The 17,841-nt window shown below is 35.8% G+C and overlaps 2 protein-coding genes across 3 annotated transcripts; one reads left to right on the forward strand and one right to left on the reverse strand.

The window, feature by feature from the left end:
* Window positions 1-3,417: 3,417 nt before the first annotated feature.
* LOC148569459 (uncharacterized) lies at window positions 3,418-4,676 on the reverse strand. The gene is made up of 2 exons (XM_088485058.1): window positions 4,605-4,676; window positions 3,418-3,726 (listed from the first exon to the last, which is right to left on the reverse strand). The coding sequence occupies exons 1-2, from the start codon at window positions 4,674-4,676 to the stop codon at window positions 3,418-3,420; spliced, it is 381 nt and encodes a 126-aa protein (XP_088341184.1).
* A 5,684-nt stretch (window positions 4,677-10,360) lies between these two features.
* Window positions 10,361-15,692, forward strand: LOC107635251 (subtilisin-like protease Glyma18g48580). 2 transcript variants are annotated; one of them, XM_088485262.1, is made up of 11 exons: window positions 10,361-10,487; window positions 10,615-10,724; window positions 11,458-11,555; window positions 11,922-12,077; window positions 12,315-12,456; window positions 12,591-13,137; window positions 13,306-13,400; window positions 13,499-13,801; window positions 13,942-14,071; window positions 14,151-14,364; window positions 14,888-15,692. In XM_088485262.1, the coding sequence occupies exons 1-11, from the start codon at window positions 10,395-10,397 to the stop codon at window positions 15,430-15,432; spliced, it is 2,433 nt and encodes an 810-aa protein (XP_088341388.1). In that variant the 5' UTR covers window positions 10,361-10,394; the 3' UTR covers window positions 15,433-15,692. The 2 variants fall into 2 exon arrangements, with proteins under 2 accessions (XP_088341388.1, XP_088341389.1); XM_088485263.1 differs by having other exon boundaries at window positions 12,315-12,438.
* The last annotated feature ends 2,149 nt before the right edge of the window (window positions 15,693-17,841 follow it).

A 17,841-nucleotide genomic window follows, 5' to 3' on the forward strand; every position in this document is an offset into this window, starting at 1 on the left:
TACTTGAACTAGCTTTCCTTGGTGTAAAGAGGGTGGAACGATGTCTTTTTCGTGGAAAGGCGGTGTTGGATAACTACAAAGGGACTCCAACGCTCAAGTAAGCATGAGTGTATGAGAGTTCAGAGTAGAATTAGAATGAATTGCGTATCTTTTACTAGACTAGTCATCCGACTTTATATTACTAACCTATATAGACGATTATTTGAAATTCCGTTAGGTTTGACAAAGTCGTGCTTGCTATTATTTCGGTTATTGGGGTTTTGATGGTTTGGTTGGAGAAATCTGCGGGGAAGTTATTTTGTTTTATCTTATTTCGCTAATTCTGATTCCGGGGTTGTTGGTGTAATCCGACTTAAAGGGAACGGATCATATCCCCCAAGGTCGACCTGTTTTGAAGAGCCGAGCTATAAACAGAGTGAGCTTAAAACTGATTTATAGTTTGGAATCAGAATCAGTGGAAGCCCCCAAGGTCACCCTTGTTTATCGGTGGTTCTTTAGGGCTGGTGATCGGGTTTGTAATGGGAAAGCTGAGGTATGGATGGTTTAGATTTTGTTTAGATATACTTCGGAATTGTGATGGATTTTCTTAGTTCGGTCTTATTTTTGGAGGTTTTGATTTTCGCGGCAGATTTTGAATTTTGTTTCTAATATGTGTTGGGAAAGAAAGAGTGGGAAATTGATGGGACAATTGCAATTAATGTGTGGCAAGGAACGGGGCGGTTCTCTTTTCTCTGTCCAAGATCGTAATGTGTGTGTCTTAGATAAACGATTCAGATTGTTTTGAGGTTTTTGAAGGGTCGTGTCTATAGTGGGCTTTGAAAAGGGTTGGACTTTAGTTTTGCTTCCAGTTTTTCGAATTAATCGTGAAGATGAGCAGGAAAGGTTAGGTTTTCTTTCTTATCTCAATTTTGCATGTGTATACTGTAGGTTTATTTTTCCTGATGGATAAGGGGAAAAGTGTTGTGAGTAAGAACGTTGGGGTCGGGGAAAGAAGGGCGTTATTGAAGATAAAATTGTTGAGGAGGCTTGGGTATGGGATCCTCGGGACCCTTTTGCATGAGTGGCAGAGTCGGTTAAAGAGTATGCTTTCGTGTTTGATGATGATCGTAGTTTGGCTCAGTTGGGTGTGTCGTCTTCATGGGTTAGGGTGGGTAGTGTTATCAGTCTTGTGTTTTCGTCATGTTGTTCTTCTGATCGTGTGTATCATCGTGGGGAGGGGTTTGAATATTTTTTTATGTATAGTTGCGGTTTTGTTGATCTGGGTTTGAAATTTCCCTTCTCTAAGTTTGAGTGCGGGGTTTTGAATCAAATAAAGTGCGCACCTTCTCAATTACATCCAAATTCGTGGACTTTTGTTAGAGCTTTTCAGGTATTGATGTCTTATCTTGATCTGGTTCCGTCACTGGAGGTATTTTTCGCGTTGTTTCAATGTAAGGGTGTAAGGAAAGGGGGTTGGATAAATTTGGCTAGTGCTCCTGGTCGTTCTGTATTTAGTCTATATAAGTCGTCGTACAAGGGTTTTAAATCAATGTTTGTGAAAGTGTTTGTTGCTGCTGAAGAGTTTCCATGGTATGTGGATGATTGCTTGTCAGAAAGGTTTCCTTTGTTTTGGTGTTCGAGGCCTAGGCAGATTCTTGGGTTGGAGAGGATGGAATATGAAAATGAGATGTTGGTAGAGTTTTTGGTTAACAATATTTCGTCTTCAAGTTTGTTATCTGTTGTGGAAATTCTGGAGTTGGAATCTGATAATGATGCATTGTTGAGTTATATTGGTAAGTTGTGATTTTGTCTTGTTCTACATCGTGTTTGTTGATTATTGACTCAATGTGCATTCTGTTTCTTCTGTAGTTGAGAGGGCTCCGAAGGTGACTTCAAATAGTTTGAGAGCGTTTTTTCGAACAAAGAATGTGGAGAGGTAGGGTTCGAGTAGCCATACTGTGGCTAAGAAGGGGGCCGAGGTTGATCAGCTGTCGCCTGCTAAGAAGGTGAGTTATAAGAGAAAGAGGGAGGGTAAAAAAAAGGTTTGGGGGGCAGCCGAGGATAAATTTGGTGGGAAAGAGGTCAATTTGGAACAGGTAAAGAGATTTGTTGAGAACCAGAGGAATCTCCATGGGTATAGGGAAGAGCAAGACTTGACATCTCTTTGGTGTGAGCATTTCCCATTGAACGTGGTGGCTGATGAATATTGCCAAAACCCTGCTGACGTTAAGCTTGTTCAGGAAGTTGGTGATATGGGTATCTGTCAATATCTTCAGGTAAAGATATCTGTATTCTCCTTGTTTTGGTGGTGTTAGTTGTTATCTGTGTCATTCATTCTGTTGTTTTGTTTTAGGTGATAGGGGCTCGACTAGTGTCAATTGGCCATACACAGGAACTTAAACATGCGAGAGATTCGTTTGATAAGGCTTCGGTTGACCAGTTGATGCAAGATAATTTGGAGAAGGGGAATAAGCTTCACATTGCGCTGGACTTGGTGGATTCTTTGCAAGAGAAGTTGACCGCCACCGAGGATGCTGGAAAGAAAGTAGACGAGGAAAAAACTACTCTGGAGGCTAGGCTGATTGTCCTTGCTGCTGAGAAGAAGCAGCTCAAGAGTGAGAAAGAGGACCATGGGTTTGAAATGTTTTCTGCTGGTTTCGAGAGAGCGGTCGAGCAGGCAAAGCTTCTGGCGCCTGCCGTGGATCTATCAGCGTTGGACCCTTGCAAAGTAATTGTTGGGAATGAATTAGTTGATGATGATGATGATGATGTTAAGGGCGAGGATGAAAATCCTGGTGTTTAAGCTGTATTAGCTTTAGGTTTGAGTTTTTGAAGTTTTTTGGACTTATGGCCGTTTTGGCCTTGTTTGATAGGTTTGTTATGAATGCTGGCTTTTAGCCGAACAAGTTTTATAACATTGATATTTTGCTTCATGTTTCTGTTACATGTTTATTTTTTGTGAAGGATGTTTGTTTGAATACTTCGGTTTGTTAGTATTGTCAGGTTGAGTATAGTATGATATAGAATGTGGATAAAATTAATTGAATTTGGATATGATGAAGTATGTGCGGGGTGGTGTGCCTCATTAAAACCTCTCTAGCAAAACCCTCCTTAGGGATAAAATCTGGTAGTAGGAAAAAGAGTACATCACCATGCCCGACTTGTAGACTAACTGAAGTACAGTCTTAAGGAAGATATGTTCCAACTATTTGGTAGGATAGTTCCATCAAGTTTTTGTAGTTTGTAAGCTCCTTTGCCGATGACTTTAAGCACTCAGAATGGTCCCTCCCAGTTTACACTTAGCTTTCCATGTTGTCGTATGTCCTCTATTCTTCTGAGGACGAGGTCGCCTTCCGATAGTATTCTTGGTTTGAGTTTCTGATTGTATTTTCGAGATATAGCTCGTTTGGATGCTAGTTTTTGTAGTTCCGCTGTGTCTCAGTGTTCTTCGACGAGGTCAAGCTCAGTTTTTCTGTTTTTGATGTTATCTCTTTCGCTAAGTTTTGTAGTTCGAATATTTTGTAAGGATACTTCGATGGGTATCATGGCATCGCATCCATAGACCAGCCTGAAGGGTGTTTCCCTTGTTGATGATTGTTCAGTTGTGTTATAGCTCCACAGTACTTCAGGGATAAGCTCGGCCCATTCCCCTTTTGAGTCTTCTAGTTTCTTTTTAAGACCCTGCAAAACGATCTTATTTGTTGCTTTGGCTAAACCGTTAGTTTGTGGATGTTCGACAGAAGAGAACTGTTGAACTATTTTGAAATTTTGTAAGAAATTTGCAAATTTTTTATTTGTAAATTGTCTGCCGTTATCAGTAATAATGAATTGAGAAATACCGAATCGACATAATATATTTTTCCAAATAAAAGAAATCATTTTTTCAGAAGTAATTTTTGCCAAGGTATTGCCTCTATCCATTTTGTAAAGTAATCAATGGCGACAATTAAAAATTTAACCTGGTCTGGGACGGGTGGAAAAGGTCCGAGGATATCTAGCCCCCATTTGTTGAACGGTCAGCATATCTCGGATGCGTGTAACTGCTCGGCCCGGTTGTGGATGATTGGTGCATGGCGTTGGCAGTGATCGCAACGCTTGACTTTGTTCATGCAATATTGTTGTATTGTTGGCCAGTAGTAACTTGCTCAGAGGATTTTGGAAGCGAGACTTCGGCCGCCTATGTGTGTGCCACAGACACCTTCATGAACTTCATCTATTTCCAGCTTGGCTTCTGTCGCATTTAAACATCGTAGGAGAGGTCTTTTAAATCCTCTTTTGTATAAGTCGGTGCCGAGCAATGCATAGAAGCTTGCTCTTCTTTTGAATTTTCGTTGATTTTGGATGTTACTGGGGATGTTACCTGTTTGTAAGTAATTTATGAAAGGTAATCTCCAATCATCTTCCTGCGAAATACTCGAGACTGTTGTTAGCATAACACTAGGTTCTTCGAGTGTTAGTTGAGATAATATGGGTGTGGGAGTTTGATTTCTTGTTGTTGCTAATTTTGAGAGGATATCTGCTCTATCATTTTGTTCCCGAGGTATGTGGGATATATTGAATTTTTGAAAATTGTTGACGAGGTTATTGATGATAGTGTTGTATTTTTCTAATAATGGATTTTTTACCTGGAAGTTACCTGTTACCTGCTGAACCACAAGGAGAGAATCGCATTTGACGTTTAACTGTGTTATACCCATTGTGTTAGCCAGTCATAGTCCTGCTATTAGAGCTTCATACTCTGCTTGGTTGTTGCTTGCGTGGAAAGTAAATTGTAGGGATTGTTCTAATGTTGTTCCTTGTTCGTCTTTGAGTATAATTCCTGCTCCGGAACCCTTACTGTTTGAGGCTCCGTCGACGTATAGTGTCCATATGTTATCTCTGGGATCTTTTTCTTCTGAAGTAAGTTCCGCAATGAAGTCGGCCAGTGCTTGTGATTTGATGGCACCTTTGGACTGGTATTGGATGTCATATTCTGACAGCTCGATCGGCCATTTGATTAATCTCCCTGCTAGTTCAGGCTTCGTTAGTATTTGTCTTAGGGGTTGTTCGATTCTGACTACAATCGTGTAGCTTTGGAAATAGTGCCTCAAGCACCTGGCGGTTGTTACCAGAGCCAAAGCTAGTTTTATAGCTTCGGGTATCGAATCTCTGCATTTTGAAGGTGTTTGCTGATGAAGTATATCGGGTGTTGTTGCTTTCCTATTTCTGTTACTAAGATAGAGCTGACAGCATGATTAGTGATAGACAAATAAAGATAAAGTGGTTTACCAACTTCTGGAGTTCAGAGGATTGGGGGTGCTGATAGTATGACTTTGAGCTCGGTGAAAGCTGCTTCGCATTCTTCGGTCCAATTCAACTGTTCTTGTTTCCTTATACTTTTGAAAAAATGGTGTGATTGGTGTACTATGCGGGGCAGGAACCTAGCCAATGCTGCAAGTCGGCCAGTTAATTGTTGGGCTTCTTTAATTGTTTTTGGGCTTCTCATGTTTAGGATTGCCTGACATTTTTTGGGGTTGACTTCTATACCTCGGCAAGTTAGCATGAATCCGAGGAATTTTCCGCTTTGAACTCCGAAAGCGCATTTTTCTGGGTTGAGCGTCATGCTATATCTTCGGAGTTGCTGGAAGATTTCTTTCAAGTCATTGACGTGTTCTGCTGTATGCGTAGATTTTGCTACCATGTCGTCAACATAGACTTCAATGTTTCACCCGATTTGGTTTGTGAAAATTTTATCCATGAGTCTTTGGTAAGTGGCACCTGCATTTTTGAGTTCAAATGACATGACCTTATAGCAAAAATTACCATTGTCAGTGATAAAAGCAGTTTTATCTTGGTCAGCCTCATGCATTAGGATTTGGTTTTAGCCAGAATAGGCATCCATAAAACTTAAACATCAAAAACCAAAGGAATTATCAACAAGTTTATCAATACACGGGAGGGGGTATGCGTCATTTGGGCCGGCCTTATTAAGGTCTGTATAGTCCACTCACATCCTCCACTTACCGTTGTTCTTTTTTACCATTACCACGTTGGCTAACCAGATGGAATATCTGAGCTCTTTGATGAAGCCGCCGTTGAGCAGTTTTTCGGTTTCCTCGAGGGAGGATGCCCTTTTGTCTGTGCCGAGGTGTCTTTTCTTTTGTGCTATAGGTCGAACTGATGGGTTGATGGCTAGCTTGTGACAAATGATGTTGGGGTCTATCCCTGGAATGTCTGCTGGGGTCCATGCAAACAAGTTGGCGTTTTGTCTTAGTAGCTCGGTCAGTTGATCCTGTTCTTCGTCTCTCAGCACGCTGCCGAGGTATGTATACTTGGCTTCCTCGCCTGTTAACTAAACTTTAGTGAGGTCGTCGATTGGCATCGGCCGTTCTTGGTGGTTGGTCCTTGGGTCCGGTTCGGCCAGGGGGGTAGTTGTTCCGAATTGTATACGGCCTGGATATGTTGTTTTTCGGGTTGTTTTGGTTGTTTGTTCCTCAGGCTGGTGTTATAGCCTTGCCTGGCTTCGTTTTGGTCTCCATGGATAGTTATGACCTTGTTATCCTGCGAAAGGAACTTAACACACAAATGCACAGTAGAGACAATAGCATTGAATGCGTTCAATGAAGGTTTGCCCAGGATGATATTATAAGGGCTTTTGCAATCTATGACAAGGTATTGTATGTCTATTGTTTTACTGTTAGGGTATTCCCCAAAAGTGGTTTGTAACCAAATGTAACCTCGGATAGAGACCCGCTCACCTGAGAAACCTACCAATTCTCCGAACGAAGGTTGGAGGTTCTTGTCACTCAACTTCATCTTTTGGAATGTTGAAAAGAATAGTACGTCCACGCTGCTTCCTGGGTCTATCAGGATTTTCTTTACCAGTGGCTCTCCGACCTGTGCTGTGATGACAACAGGGTCGTCCAGGTTTTGATCATTTGCCTTATAGTCATTAGGGATGAATGAAATTTCTGGCTTGTCCTTGTTGATAGGTCGAGATGGAGTTGATTCTATCATCGTCATCATAGCTCGGTATGTCCTTTTCCTTGCCGAGTTTGTACATCCACCACTTGTAAAACCACCAGAAATGCAATTTATTATTCTGCGTAGTGGATTGATATCACTGTCTACCTTTTTCCCTTTGTCTCGGGAATTGTCAATCGTTTTGGATGGCGGGCCGAGGTCTTCTGTGATCCGCTTTCGACCACGGCTGTCGATGTACTTGTCTAATAGCCCTTGGCTGGCCAGCTTCTCAAGGACATCCTTTGCTATCACGCAGTCGTTCGTGATATGGCCGTACTTTTGGTGGAAAGCACAGTACTTAGATTTGTCTACATATCGTTGGTCTTGATATGTACCGGCTCTATTAAGAGGTTTAATAAGCTTTGAGTGCAGGATGTCTTTTATGATATCCTCTCTTTTTGTGTTGAGGGGGGTGTAATTGTTGAATTTTGGTGTTAGCCTGAACGGTCTCTGGTCCGTCCTGTTGCTTGGTTGTTTGTTTCGCCTTTCCTCCTCCCTATTTGGTTTTTCCGCTCTTCGTAGTGCTCAAAATTCTTCGACTTCAATCTGGGTCGTCGCTTTTTCTCGAAACTCGGCTAGGGTCTTTGGTTTTGCAATGACTATAGATTCTTTGAATTTCCTCGGCCGGAGACCGCTCTTCAAGGCGTGGTGGTAGACTTCGGGATTTAGGTTGGGTATCTTGTTGGTCGCTTCGGCAAACCTGGTCATGTAATCTTTCAGGATTTCGTTCGGCCCTTGTTTGATGGTGCTTAAGTAATCATAATTGTGGACGTATATGTTGGATGCGGCGAAGTGATTGACGAACTGGTCGGCTAGCTCATCAAAGTTTGAGATTGATCCTTCAGGAAGGTTAGAAAACCAGATTAAGGCGGCTCCGTCTAGAAAAGTTGGGAAAGTGTGGCATAGGATTGGATCAGATTCCTTATTTATAAACATCATGGCATGAAATTTAGTGACATGGACATTCGGGTCTCCTATTCCTTGGTAAGGTTTTAGGGTGGAAGGCAGGGTGAAATTTTTGGGCATGTTGAAGCTCATAACTTCTTTTGTGAAAGGGTTGGTTCTCTTGGTAGTTGTTTTCATGGCTTTGGGAATGGTGTGCTTAGTTTCTGAAGTATGTTCATCATCATTGCCTTTGTTTTCGGCATTCTTGTGTTCTCCTCCTTTGATACGGTCATGCTCCATTTGGCGTAGGAGTTCGGCCATCTTGTGGTTTTCGGCTCTGAGGGCCTCATTGATCGCCAGGATTTCAGCTTGATTGGTGCTTGATGGAGCGTGACTGTGCTCGTCCGCCATACGTCGTGACCTGCGAAAAAAAGTATGGAAAACGTACAAAGTAAAGGATTGTGGGGTTAGAAAAATCGTGGCCCTACGGTGGGCGACAAATGTTCCTATGTGAAAGTGGGCTCCGAGGTATAGCTCGTTTTACAGACACTTGAACTAGCTTTCCTTGGTGTAAAGAGGGTGGAACGATGTCTTCTTCATGGAAAGGCGGCGTTGGGTACCTGCAAAGGGACTCCAACGCTCAAGTAAGCATGAATGTATGAGAATTTCAAAGTAGAATTAGAATGAATTGTGTACCTTTTACTAGACTAGTCATCTGATTTTATATTACTAGCCTATAGACGATTATTTGAAATTCCGTTAGGTTTGACAAAGTCGTACTTGCTATTATTTCGGTTATTGGGGTTTTGATGATTTGGTTGAAGAGATATGTAGAAAAGTTATTTTGTTTTATCTTATTTCGCTGATTCTGATTCCGGAGTTGTTGGTGTAATCTGACTTAAAGAAACAGATCAGGTACAAATTAAATTAGTATACATAATTAAATACTTTCCACTAGTATAAAATTATTTTTTATAAGAATATAAAAATAGTAAATTTTCAAATGAGCTCTACTTTATCGTCACAGTCCGCACAATGATAGAACTATTCTTTTGAGGAGGAAAGATAGGTATGAAATTCCATTTATGGATTAATTTACTCAAATTATTCTACTTAATTTAAAGGATGCTTTTTTAATTATAGTAAAACCCGAGTCCGAGTGGAAAGGAAAAGTCAGCCACCACTTAATAAATTTTAAAAAAGATAGGAAAACAAAGTTTTTTTTTTTTTTTTTTTTTAAAGTTTGAGAGTAAGCCTTATTCACATTTCAAAAGCGAAGATTCTGTGAAGCATTTAATATATTTTTAATATATTTTTTATGCAAAATATTTTTCATTTTGGATAAAAAATTTTATAATTTTTTTTATCCAATAAAAATTAAATTTTAATTTTTAAATTATAAAAATTTTGATATTATATTATAAAATTATTTTTTTAAAAAAAAAAACTTAAGTTAATAAGAATAAAGAGACACATTAATTCTATCTCTGTCGCCTGTCGGTCACAAAGCATAGCTATTTGCCTAGTTCTAATTAAGTTTTCATATTTAATTACATTACATATAGATTCACTGTATGTAAAGTCAACTAAATCTGTTAGAAAAAATGAATATATTTTAAATAAAGCTAATAAAATATATTTTGAATAATAATATTATATAATTAATAAAATTTATAATATTTGGTCAACATTTGATTACAAAATTTTAATTTTAAATTTTAATATTATAAAAATAAAATATTAATTAAATATTAACTAATATTAATAAAAAATGTTAATCTCTTAATAATTTTTGTATATTTTTATTAGTGACTACGTACTGAAAAATATTATGCTTTAGATTTGTTTTTACACGTCAAAAATAGAGAAGAAAAGATTTCTACATGTCTTTTTTGCATTTTAATACGAGTTTTAAGAGATTGTAATTATTTCTTTTAATTTGTCGAGTTAAAATTATATATATACAAAATATATATTGTTTATTTTGAATAACAATTTAACTACGTTAAATATTGACATAAATTAAGCAAATACTTAAAAATTATATATTGAAATGTAAAGGGTAAAAATATTTTATAAGATTATTCTTAATTAATTGATTTTACTACTTATTCTTTTTTTCTAATTCTTCAATAATATTTTCTCAGTTACTTTTCTAAATTATATTATCATGATACTTGGATTGAGTTTTAAACTTTTCAGACATAGAATTTTGGTGATATTATGTCATGATATCATTCATCTCAAAAATTTAAGTTGATTGGAAGAGACAACAAATATGAATGATTATATTTCTAATACATAGAATCGATATAATTGAAAAATATTTAATATTTTCTTAAGAAAAAAATTAATATTACAGAATTTTTGTAATAAATAAATAATTATTTAAAAACAAATAAAGTTTAGAATAATAAACAATAATTTTAAAAGCTTGTAAATTCAAATTAAATATGTTCTAAGAAGACCCTTTATATACAAACGCTAGTTTTGGCCACCAATCCATTTCCAAAGACGACTCCAAAAATATGGGAAGTTCCAAGTTTCACTACCTTCGCATTATTGTTTTATCATTTCTTCTTTCCACCTTCTTGCCAGAAGCTGTCCACGGCAGCAAAAAGGTATGACAAATTTGTTTGTTTTGCTGAATTCCCCATCATACATGACTCTAATAATTTAAACATTTTTTGGGATTCTTATTCTGTTTTTGATAAAAGCTTTAGATTGTTATTAATCTCTGTTTTACAGTGCTACATTGTGTATTTGGGAGCACATTCTCATGGCCCAAGCCCTACCTCTCTTGACATGGAAGCCGCCACATCTTCTCACTATAATTTGCTAACTTCAGTTCTGGGAAGGCATGAAAATATGGGTTTAATTTTGATTAACTACTGTTAACATAATTTTTTACTTATTTATAATTTTGACAATTCGATCATCAAAATATAAACCACATAGACTACTACACTACTATTTTTAATAGATTTAATTATTTTATTAATCTTTATAATTGTACCAAATTTATAATTATATTTTTATATAATTTTTTAATTGAGTTTTTACACTATTTTTAATTTGTAATTAAATTTTTATCAGTATAAAAAATATTAGATTTAACAAAACAAAAATTTTGTAAATTGAAAGTATTCATAATTAAAAACATAATTAGATCTTTGATCACATATTTTTTTAGAATAAATATTCTATTAATTTTAACTTTTTTTTATAAAAGTAACTTAATTATAAAATTAAAAAATGATCTAATTAAAAAATATAGACTTAATTACAAATTTACTAAAATAATATGAATTAACAAAATAATTAAATCTTTCTAATAATTAGTATCTGCATGAAAAAAGTTTTTATGAATATTCGTTTAATATCATGTATGTAATGTACCACCACTGTCATCATATGGTACTATTAAAATTTAAAACTTCCAGGATTAGTAAAATAAATTCATTAAGAAACTAATAATTACTGTACATTAACAGTGTAAAATTAGAGTTTAAATTATTTATCAAGCTATGATAACCTAAATACTATTATTAATGGGTTAATTATGCATGCTTGAATATTATTGATTGACAGCCATGAGAAAGCGGAAGAAGCAATGATATACTCATACAATAAGCACATCAATGGCTTTGCCGCACTACTTGAAGAGGAAGAAGCAGCACATATTGCAAGTGAGAAAACACTTTTATTATTGTTAATACAAAAATTCATTTGTACACTAAAATTACTTATTATGCATTTATATATAAATATATATATATATAAAATTTGATTTATTTTTAATATATATTTTATATTAATAGTTAATTTTAATATACCCTTAATATGATTGATGATAATTTACCTGCCAATAACAGTGTTTTCACTTTTCAACAAACTTTGAAGTATGTAATAATATATAATTCCCCAGTCACCGTCACTCTTAATAATTAGTCCAAATAAAATTAAAAAACACTTATTTTAGACCAAATAATTAAAGAGAATTTATTCTATTTTCAAATAGTTGAAAATTGAGAGGTGTGTTTTGAGTGGGACAGAAAAGCCAAATGTAATCTCGGTGTTCTTGAGCAAGGAGCACAAACTTCAAACAACAAGGTCGTGGGACTTTCTTGGACTAAGAAGAGATGCTAAGAACACTGCATGGCAAAAGGGTAGATTTGGTGAAAATACAATCATCGGCAACATTGACACAGGTAGCATATTATAATTTAGTTTTACTTCTTTTAATCCGATCATTATTTCTCTTGTTATGTGAGATGTGGTAATTAGTTGCCGATTTAAAATATTTGCTTAATTCCTAATCAATACATATGAACATATATATTAAATTTAAAAGACGATGTGGAATGTGTTGAGGCTTTTTATTAAAAGCTGAAAGTAACATAACATAACAAAATTCTTGAATACCCTTGGGATTGCGCCATGTACAGGGGTCTGGCCGGAGTCTAAAAGCTTCCGGGACAGAGGATATGGTCCCATCCCTTCAAAATGGCGCGGCGGTAAAGTCTGTGAATTGGACAGAGTCCATGGTTCCTCCAAAAATCTCTGCAACAGGTTATTATTATTATTATGGTAGAGTATCTTTTTGTGTCAAATGTATGGAATAAGTTCTATTTGTATATTAACGTTTAAATCGTTTTATTTATGTCCTAAACGGACGTTTGTAAAAGTGATTTAGTGAGCTAAACAATATTTCCTGTGAGCAGGAAGCTTATTGGAGCAAGATTTTTCAGCGATGCGTTTGAGGCAGCAAATGGGAAGGTGAAGGCAAACGAGCGTACAGCGCGTGACTTACAGGGACACGGGACTCACACTCTATCAACCGCCGGGGGAGATTTCGTCCCGGGAGCACATGTATTTGCAGTTGGTAACGGCACCGCAAAGGGTGGGTCCCCCAAGGCCAGGGTTGTAGCGTACAAAGTGTGTTGGTCCAGAATAGACGAAAACAGTTGCGACGAGGCCGATATCATGAGCGCAATTGACCAAGCCATCAACGACGGCGTTGATATCATCAATCTCTCTGTCGGTGGCCGACGGGGTGTAACCGCTCAAGATATATTAACCGACGGGGTCACCTTAGGGGCTTTCCATGCCATGTCTAACAACATTCTGTGCGTCGCATCGGCTGGAAATGATGGACCTTATCCCGGCACTGTTGTCAATGGGGCTCCTTGGATATTCACTATTGGTGCTAGCACCATTGACAGGGACTTCACCAGTACCATTACTTTTAGTGACGGTCGCAAAATCATAGTATGCATCATCTACCTTAATACTCTGCTTTTACTTTATTACAAGTCCTACCAGATCTCTCTATTATAAGATTTCATATACTCATAATTACTTTATTGTTTATTATTATATATGTCATTTGATTATAGATTTTATATTAAATTTTAAAAGTACTTATTCAATTTTTAGGGTGGCAGTCTTTCAGTAACATTGCAACCTGACGAAGCCTTCGATTTTATCCTTGCTACTGATGGTAAACTTGCCAATGCAACAATCCAAGATGCGTAAGTACTCTTACTGCGATTTGTGTTTTTATGTATTTACTCATAAATTTGGCATAAAGTAAACGCCTGTTTTTGTTGTTGTATGTATACTTGTGCAGTCAATTTTGTAAGCCAGGAACACTTGACCCGGCAAAAGTTAAAGGCAAAGTTGTGAATTGCATCAGAAAAGATAATATAAAATCAGTTGTTGAGGGTTTGGAAGCCAAATCCTCGGGTGCATTGGCAATGTCGTTGCAAAATCAAAAGCAACAAGGGAAAACACTTACCGATGAGGCTCAAATGGTGCCTAGTGTGAGTTATCACGGGAAACCAGCTCAAAAGAAAAATCTTGTTAGTCACCCTCCAAAAGCTCCCCATCCTCCTAAAGTGCAAAATACTTATTATGACGTCATAACTGCCACGTAACTACAAATCCTTCTTTTACGTCGTTTACTTTACAAGAAACTAATAGTGTCAAAACAATGCAATGAACATTTCCAATATAGAACTCTCAGTAAAACAACCTATAAGTGCAATGCACTAAAGATAGTTGCCATTGCAGCGCTCCACCGACCCCGTCTCTTACAGTAAAGCTCTCCCCAGCGAAAACAGTGATTGGAACGAAGCCAGCTCCAGTGATGGCATCCTACTCATCAAGAGGACCCAATAAGATTCAGCCATCCATACTCAAGGTATGTATGTATGTATATACATAATACGATCTTTAGTTACATGTGACTGGTTTTGTTTTTTGTTTATTTTTTGTTTCAGCCTGATATAATTGCACCTGGAGTGAACATACTTGCTGCCTATTCACTAGGCACAAGCCCCACTACCCTCCTACAAGATCCTCGCCGCTTTGAATTCAATGTAATGCAAGGAACTTCTATGTCTTCTCCTCATGTTTCTGGTATTGCTGGACTTCTCAAAACTCTGCACCCTACTTGGAGCCCCGCAGCTATTAAATCAGCAATTATGACTACTGGTAATATATACGTATACAATTACTAATATTCTCATGTGGCTTTGCTACCGTTACACTGAATTTTTGTTAGATGGATATTAAAATTTATAATTAATACATCATTGATATATAAAACCGGTTTTTATCGATTTTTTAACCAATTTTTTATTATATTTTTGCATGAAACACATTGGCAAAATGACAATTTTTTTTATTAAATTACTCGATTCGGTCTTATTTTTAAAACAGTGATTTGGATACTATGTATTTTATTAATTAAATAACTATCCCTTCAAATTTTATAACACTCTTCAAAAGTTATATTGTTAAGTATTAGTGGGTTTATTTATTTATTTATTTTTATTTTTGAGTCTTATGTATATTTATTGTTTTAAGTGTTCCAATTATAAGGTTGAGCCTTTATTCAATTATACATTAAAATGTTGAGCCCTCAATTTAAAGTTATGCCTTACTTATGCATGAGAATTTTTTTTCCCATAAGATATGTTTAACCTATTCATTGTATGTGCTTGGTTGCTTGCAGCAACCACAAGGGACAACACAAACAGGCCAATCCAAGATGCATTTGATGACAAGTTGGCTGGTCCTTTTGATTATGGGTCAGGACATGTTCAACCAGATCTTGCAATAGAGCCAGGATTGGTTTATGATATAGGATTGAAAGATTACCTAAACTTCTTGTGTGCCTCCGGATACAATGAACAACTCATCTCAGCACTTAATTACAATAGCACTTTCGTTTGTAGGGGAAGTCATAGCATAAATGACTTGAATTACCCTTCTATTACATTGCCAAATCTTGGGTTGGATCCGGTAACAGTTAAGCGCACACTCACAAATGTAGGCCCTCCTGGCACATACAATGCAACTGCCAAAGTGGATGGATCCGAAGTTACTGTTGTGCCCAATTCCTTGACCTTCACGAAGATGTATGAAAAGAAAACATTTAAGGTTATTGTGCAGACATCAAGTGTGATACAGCGTTACAAATATCAATTTGGTGCATTGGTATGGTCAGATGGAAAGCACATAGTTAGGAGTCCTATTACCGTCCGGCGCCGCAACTAAAATGTTTGTGTTATGGTTAGCTGGCTGTGCTGGTTAGCATGCAGATGAATATATGTAACAATAATGGGGATTTATATGTTAATGTTACCACGGTGTTGTGTGCTTTGTAATAATTCATGCTTCTTGCGTGAGAGTGAGAGTGATAGGGCAACATATATGTTTGCAGTGAAGCCAGTTTAAATTTTTCAATCTCCAAATTGTGCTTAATTCTAATTAAAATTTCTATAAGGTAGTCAAAAAATGGTTTTCAGTATTGTTAAGATACGAGGATTTTACCTTTTTTCCTGGAGGTTAAATCACTTCACACTATTAATCTATTATCTAATGATTTTGGGTGGTTACCAACTTGAAAAAAAATGTTTATAAAATAGAGAAAATATGATGTGAAATTTCCTACTAATGACCCCTGCTGCTGCTATATAGTTTGGGTCTCAGGTCGGATAGTCCGACAGCACATGATTACGGTCATTAAGACAAATAATACTACACATTTATGTCTTTTTATAAATTAAGTTAAATAATAATGTTAATCATAAAACCAAATTGGGTTGGTCTACTGGTTAGCTTACTAATCTGCTTAAACAAGTGTCGGGATTCGAATCCCATCTTTTGCATGCAGCAACCCAAGAGCTCAATACCACGACGGATTTGTCTATAGCCTGTCGGACTAAGAGATATCGTGAGAAACAAAAAAAATAATATTAATCATAACTAATTTTTATTATATTAAACTAACTTGATTAAACTTATTTAACAAAAAGACTTACATGTATAACATTATTCTTTTAAAATTGAGTCAAGATCGAATTTCATCCCTTAGGTAGTGTTTGGTGGAGAGACAGATACGGAAAGACTGAGACTGAGAGACAGAGACTAAGAGACAGGGATTGAAATAAATCTCAGTATTCTGTTTGGTGCAAAATGAGAGACAGGAATTGAAACAAGAATGAAACTCTAATTTAATTTGCACAAAGGATAAAATTGGAATTAATTAATTGAAATGAAAGTATTTTAGGTATAAAATGTTATTAAAGTTCCAGTCTCCATCTCTAAAAATTTCAGTCTCCTGTGTCCCTACTTTTTGGAGGTACTGAAATACTGAAATTTTAGAGACAGAGACAGAAATTTTAGTACCAGTCTCTGAACTAACAAACACGATACTGAATTTCAGTCTCTCAGTCTCTGTCTCAGTACCTCAAAACAAACGCTACCTTAATGTTTCATACACAAAATTCAGGCCAACAGATTTGAACCATTATGTTAACAATTTTAAATTTACTTTTAAAATATTATTTCTAAATACAATTTTTTTCTTAATTTATTTATCTAAAATGACTTTTGTTAGCAAGTGCTTTTATAAATAGTTAATTGACATTTGTTTAATACAAAATGTAAGATTTTAAAAATCTGCAATTATATAAAATTCATACCCTTTTTTCGTAGAGTCCTTCAATTTTTAAGATGAATGCTATGATGCTTATCACTTTCTACCTAAATTTTATATAATTTATTTTTTATTTTAAACATTTTATTTTTTATTTTAAAAGAGAAATTAGGCAATTTAAATATCATAACAAAGACACCATAGAAATTACCATTTTTTAATTCTTAGCAAAACTCTACCTAAAATAAATTATTTTTCTACTTTTAACTTTTCGAAAAGCGGTTCCACACTTATTTAGAGTTTAGACCATCTTTTTAACAAACTTCTCTTTCAGACGTGAAATCCACTTCATATACCTGTGCTAACTAACTAATAAAGCAGTGTAGATGGAAACCAATAAAGCAGTGTAGATTTTTCCACAAAAGTAATGTGATGGTAAAACCATAAAACACACGGCTTTGATTCGGGAATACAGAAATTAATAATGACAAATTAAAGACAACCATGTAATCTACTTCATAATCAAATTTTATTAAAAATATAATCGAAATTGAGAAATACTGGATAAACAATATAATGATTAGATATAATAATGATTTTTACATTAGGATTTATAATTAAAGAGTAAAGGATTGTTTTTGTCCCAACGTAGGATAAGTTTTAAAGTTGTCTTTAACATTTTAATTATTCTATTTAAGTCCTTAACGTTTTAAAATTGACTAAATGTTGTCCTGCCGTTAGCAATCCGTTAATAGAATGAGTCACCAAAAAAAAATCCGTTAATAGAATTGACGGTGTGATAAAATTGAGACGATTTTGAAACGTTAAGAACTTAAATAGAACGATTGAAACGTTGAGGACAAAAACAATACATAGAAATTGAAGGATTACCATGTGTTTATAACACGCAGCGGAAGAAAAGAAGGTAATCCTAAAGATCTATTTTGTGCTTAAACTTTATTCCAATAATAAATATATAGTAGATCAGATCTAAATACCTGAGTACGCTTGTAAAAATCTTTTTC

This window comes from Arachis ipaensis, chromosome B4, assembly GCF_059453495.1.
Source record: "Arachis ipaensis isolate K30076 ecotype BB chromosome B4, ASM5945349v1, whole genome shotgun sequence".
NCBI classification, from domain to species: Eukaryota; Viridiplantae; Streptophyta; class Magnoliopsida; order Fabales; family Fabaceae; genus Arachis; species Arachis ipaensis.

What these genes read in the sequence shown, in the direction of transcription:
- LOC148569459 (XM_088485058.1), bottom strand. Translation starts at nt 4,676, where the DNA reads ATGGGTATAACACAGTTAAACGTCAAATGCGATTCTCTCCTTGTGGTT. An exon ending in AGGTAACAGGTAACTTCCAG is followed by an intron (nt 3,727 to 4,604) that starts GTAAAAAATCCA and finishes ATAGTTCAACAG; the next exon opens with TTCTCTTCTGTCGAACATCC.
- LOC107635251 (XM_088485262.1), top strand. Translation starts at nt 10,395, where the DNA reads ATGGGAAGTTCCAAGTTTCACTACCTTCGCATTATTGTTTTATCATTT. An exon ending in CTAACTTCAGTTCTGGGAAG is followed by an intron (nt 10,725 to 11,457) that starts GCATGAAAATAT and finishes ATTGATTGACAG; the next exon opens with CCATGAGAAAGCGGAAGAAG. An exon ending in TTCAGCCATCCATACTCAAG is followed by an intron (nt 14,072 to 14,150) that starts GTATGTATGTAT and finishes TTTTTGTTTCAG; the next exon opens with CCTGATATAATTGCACCTGG.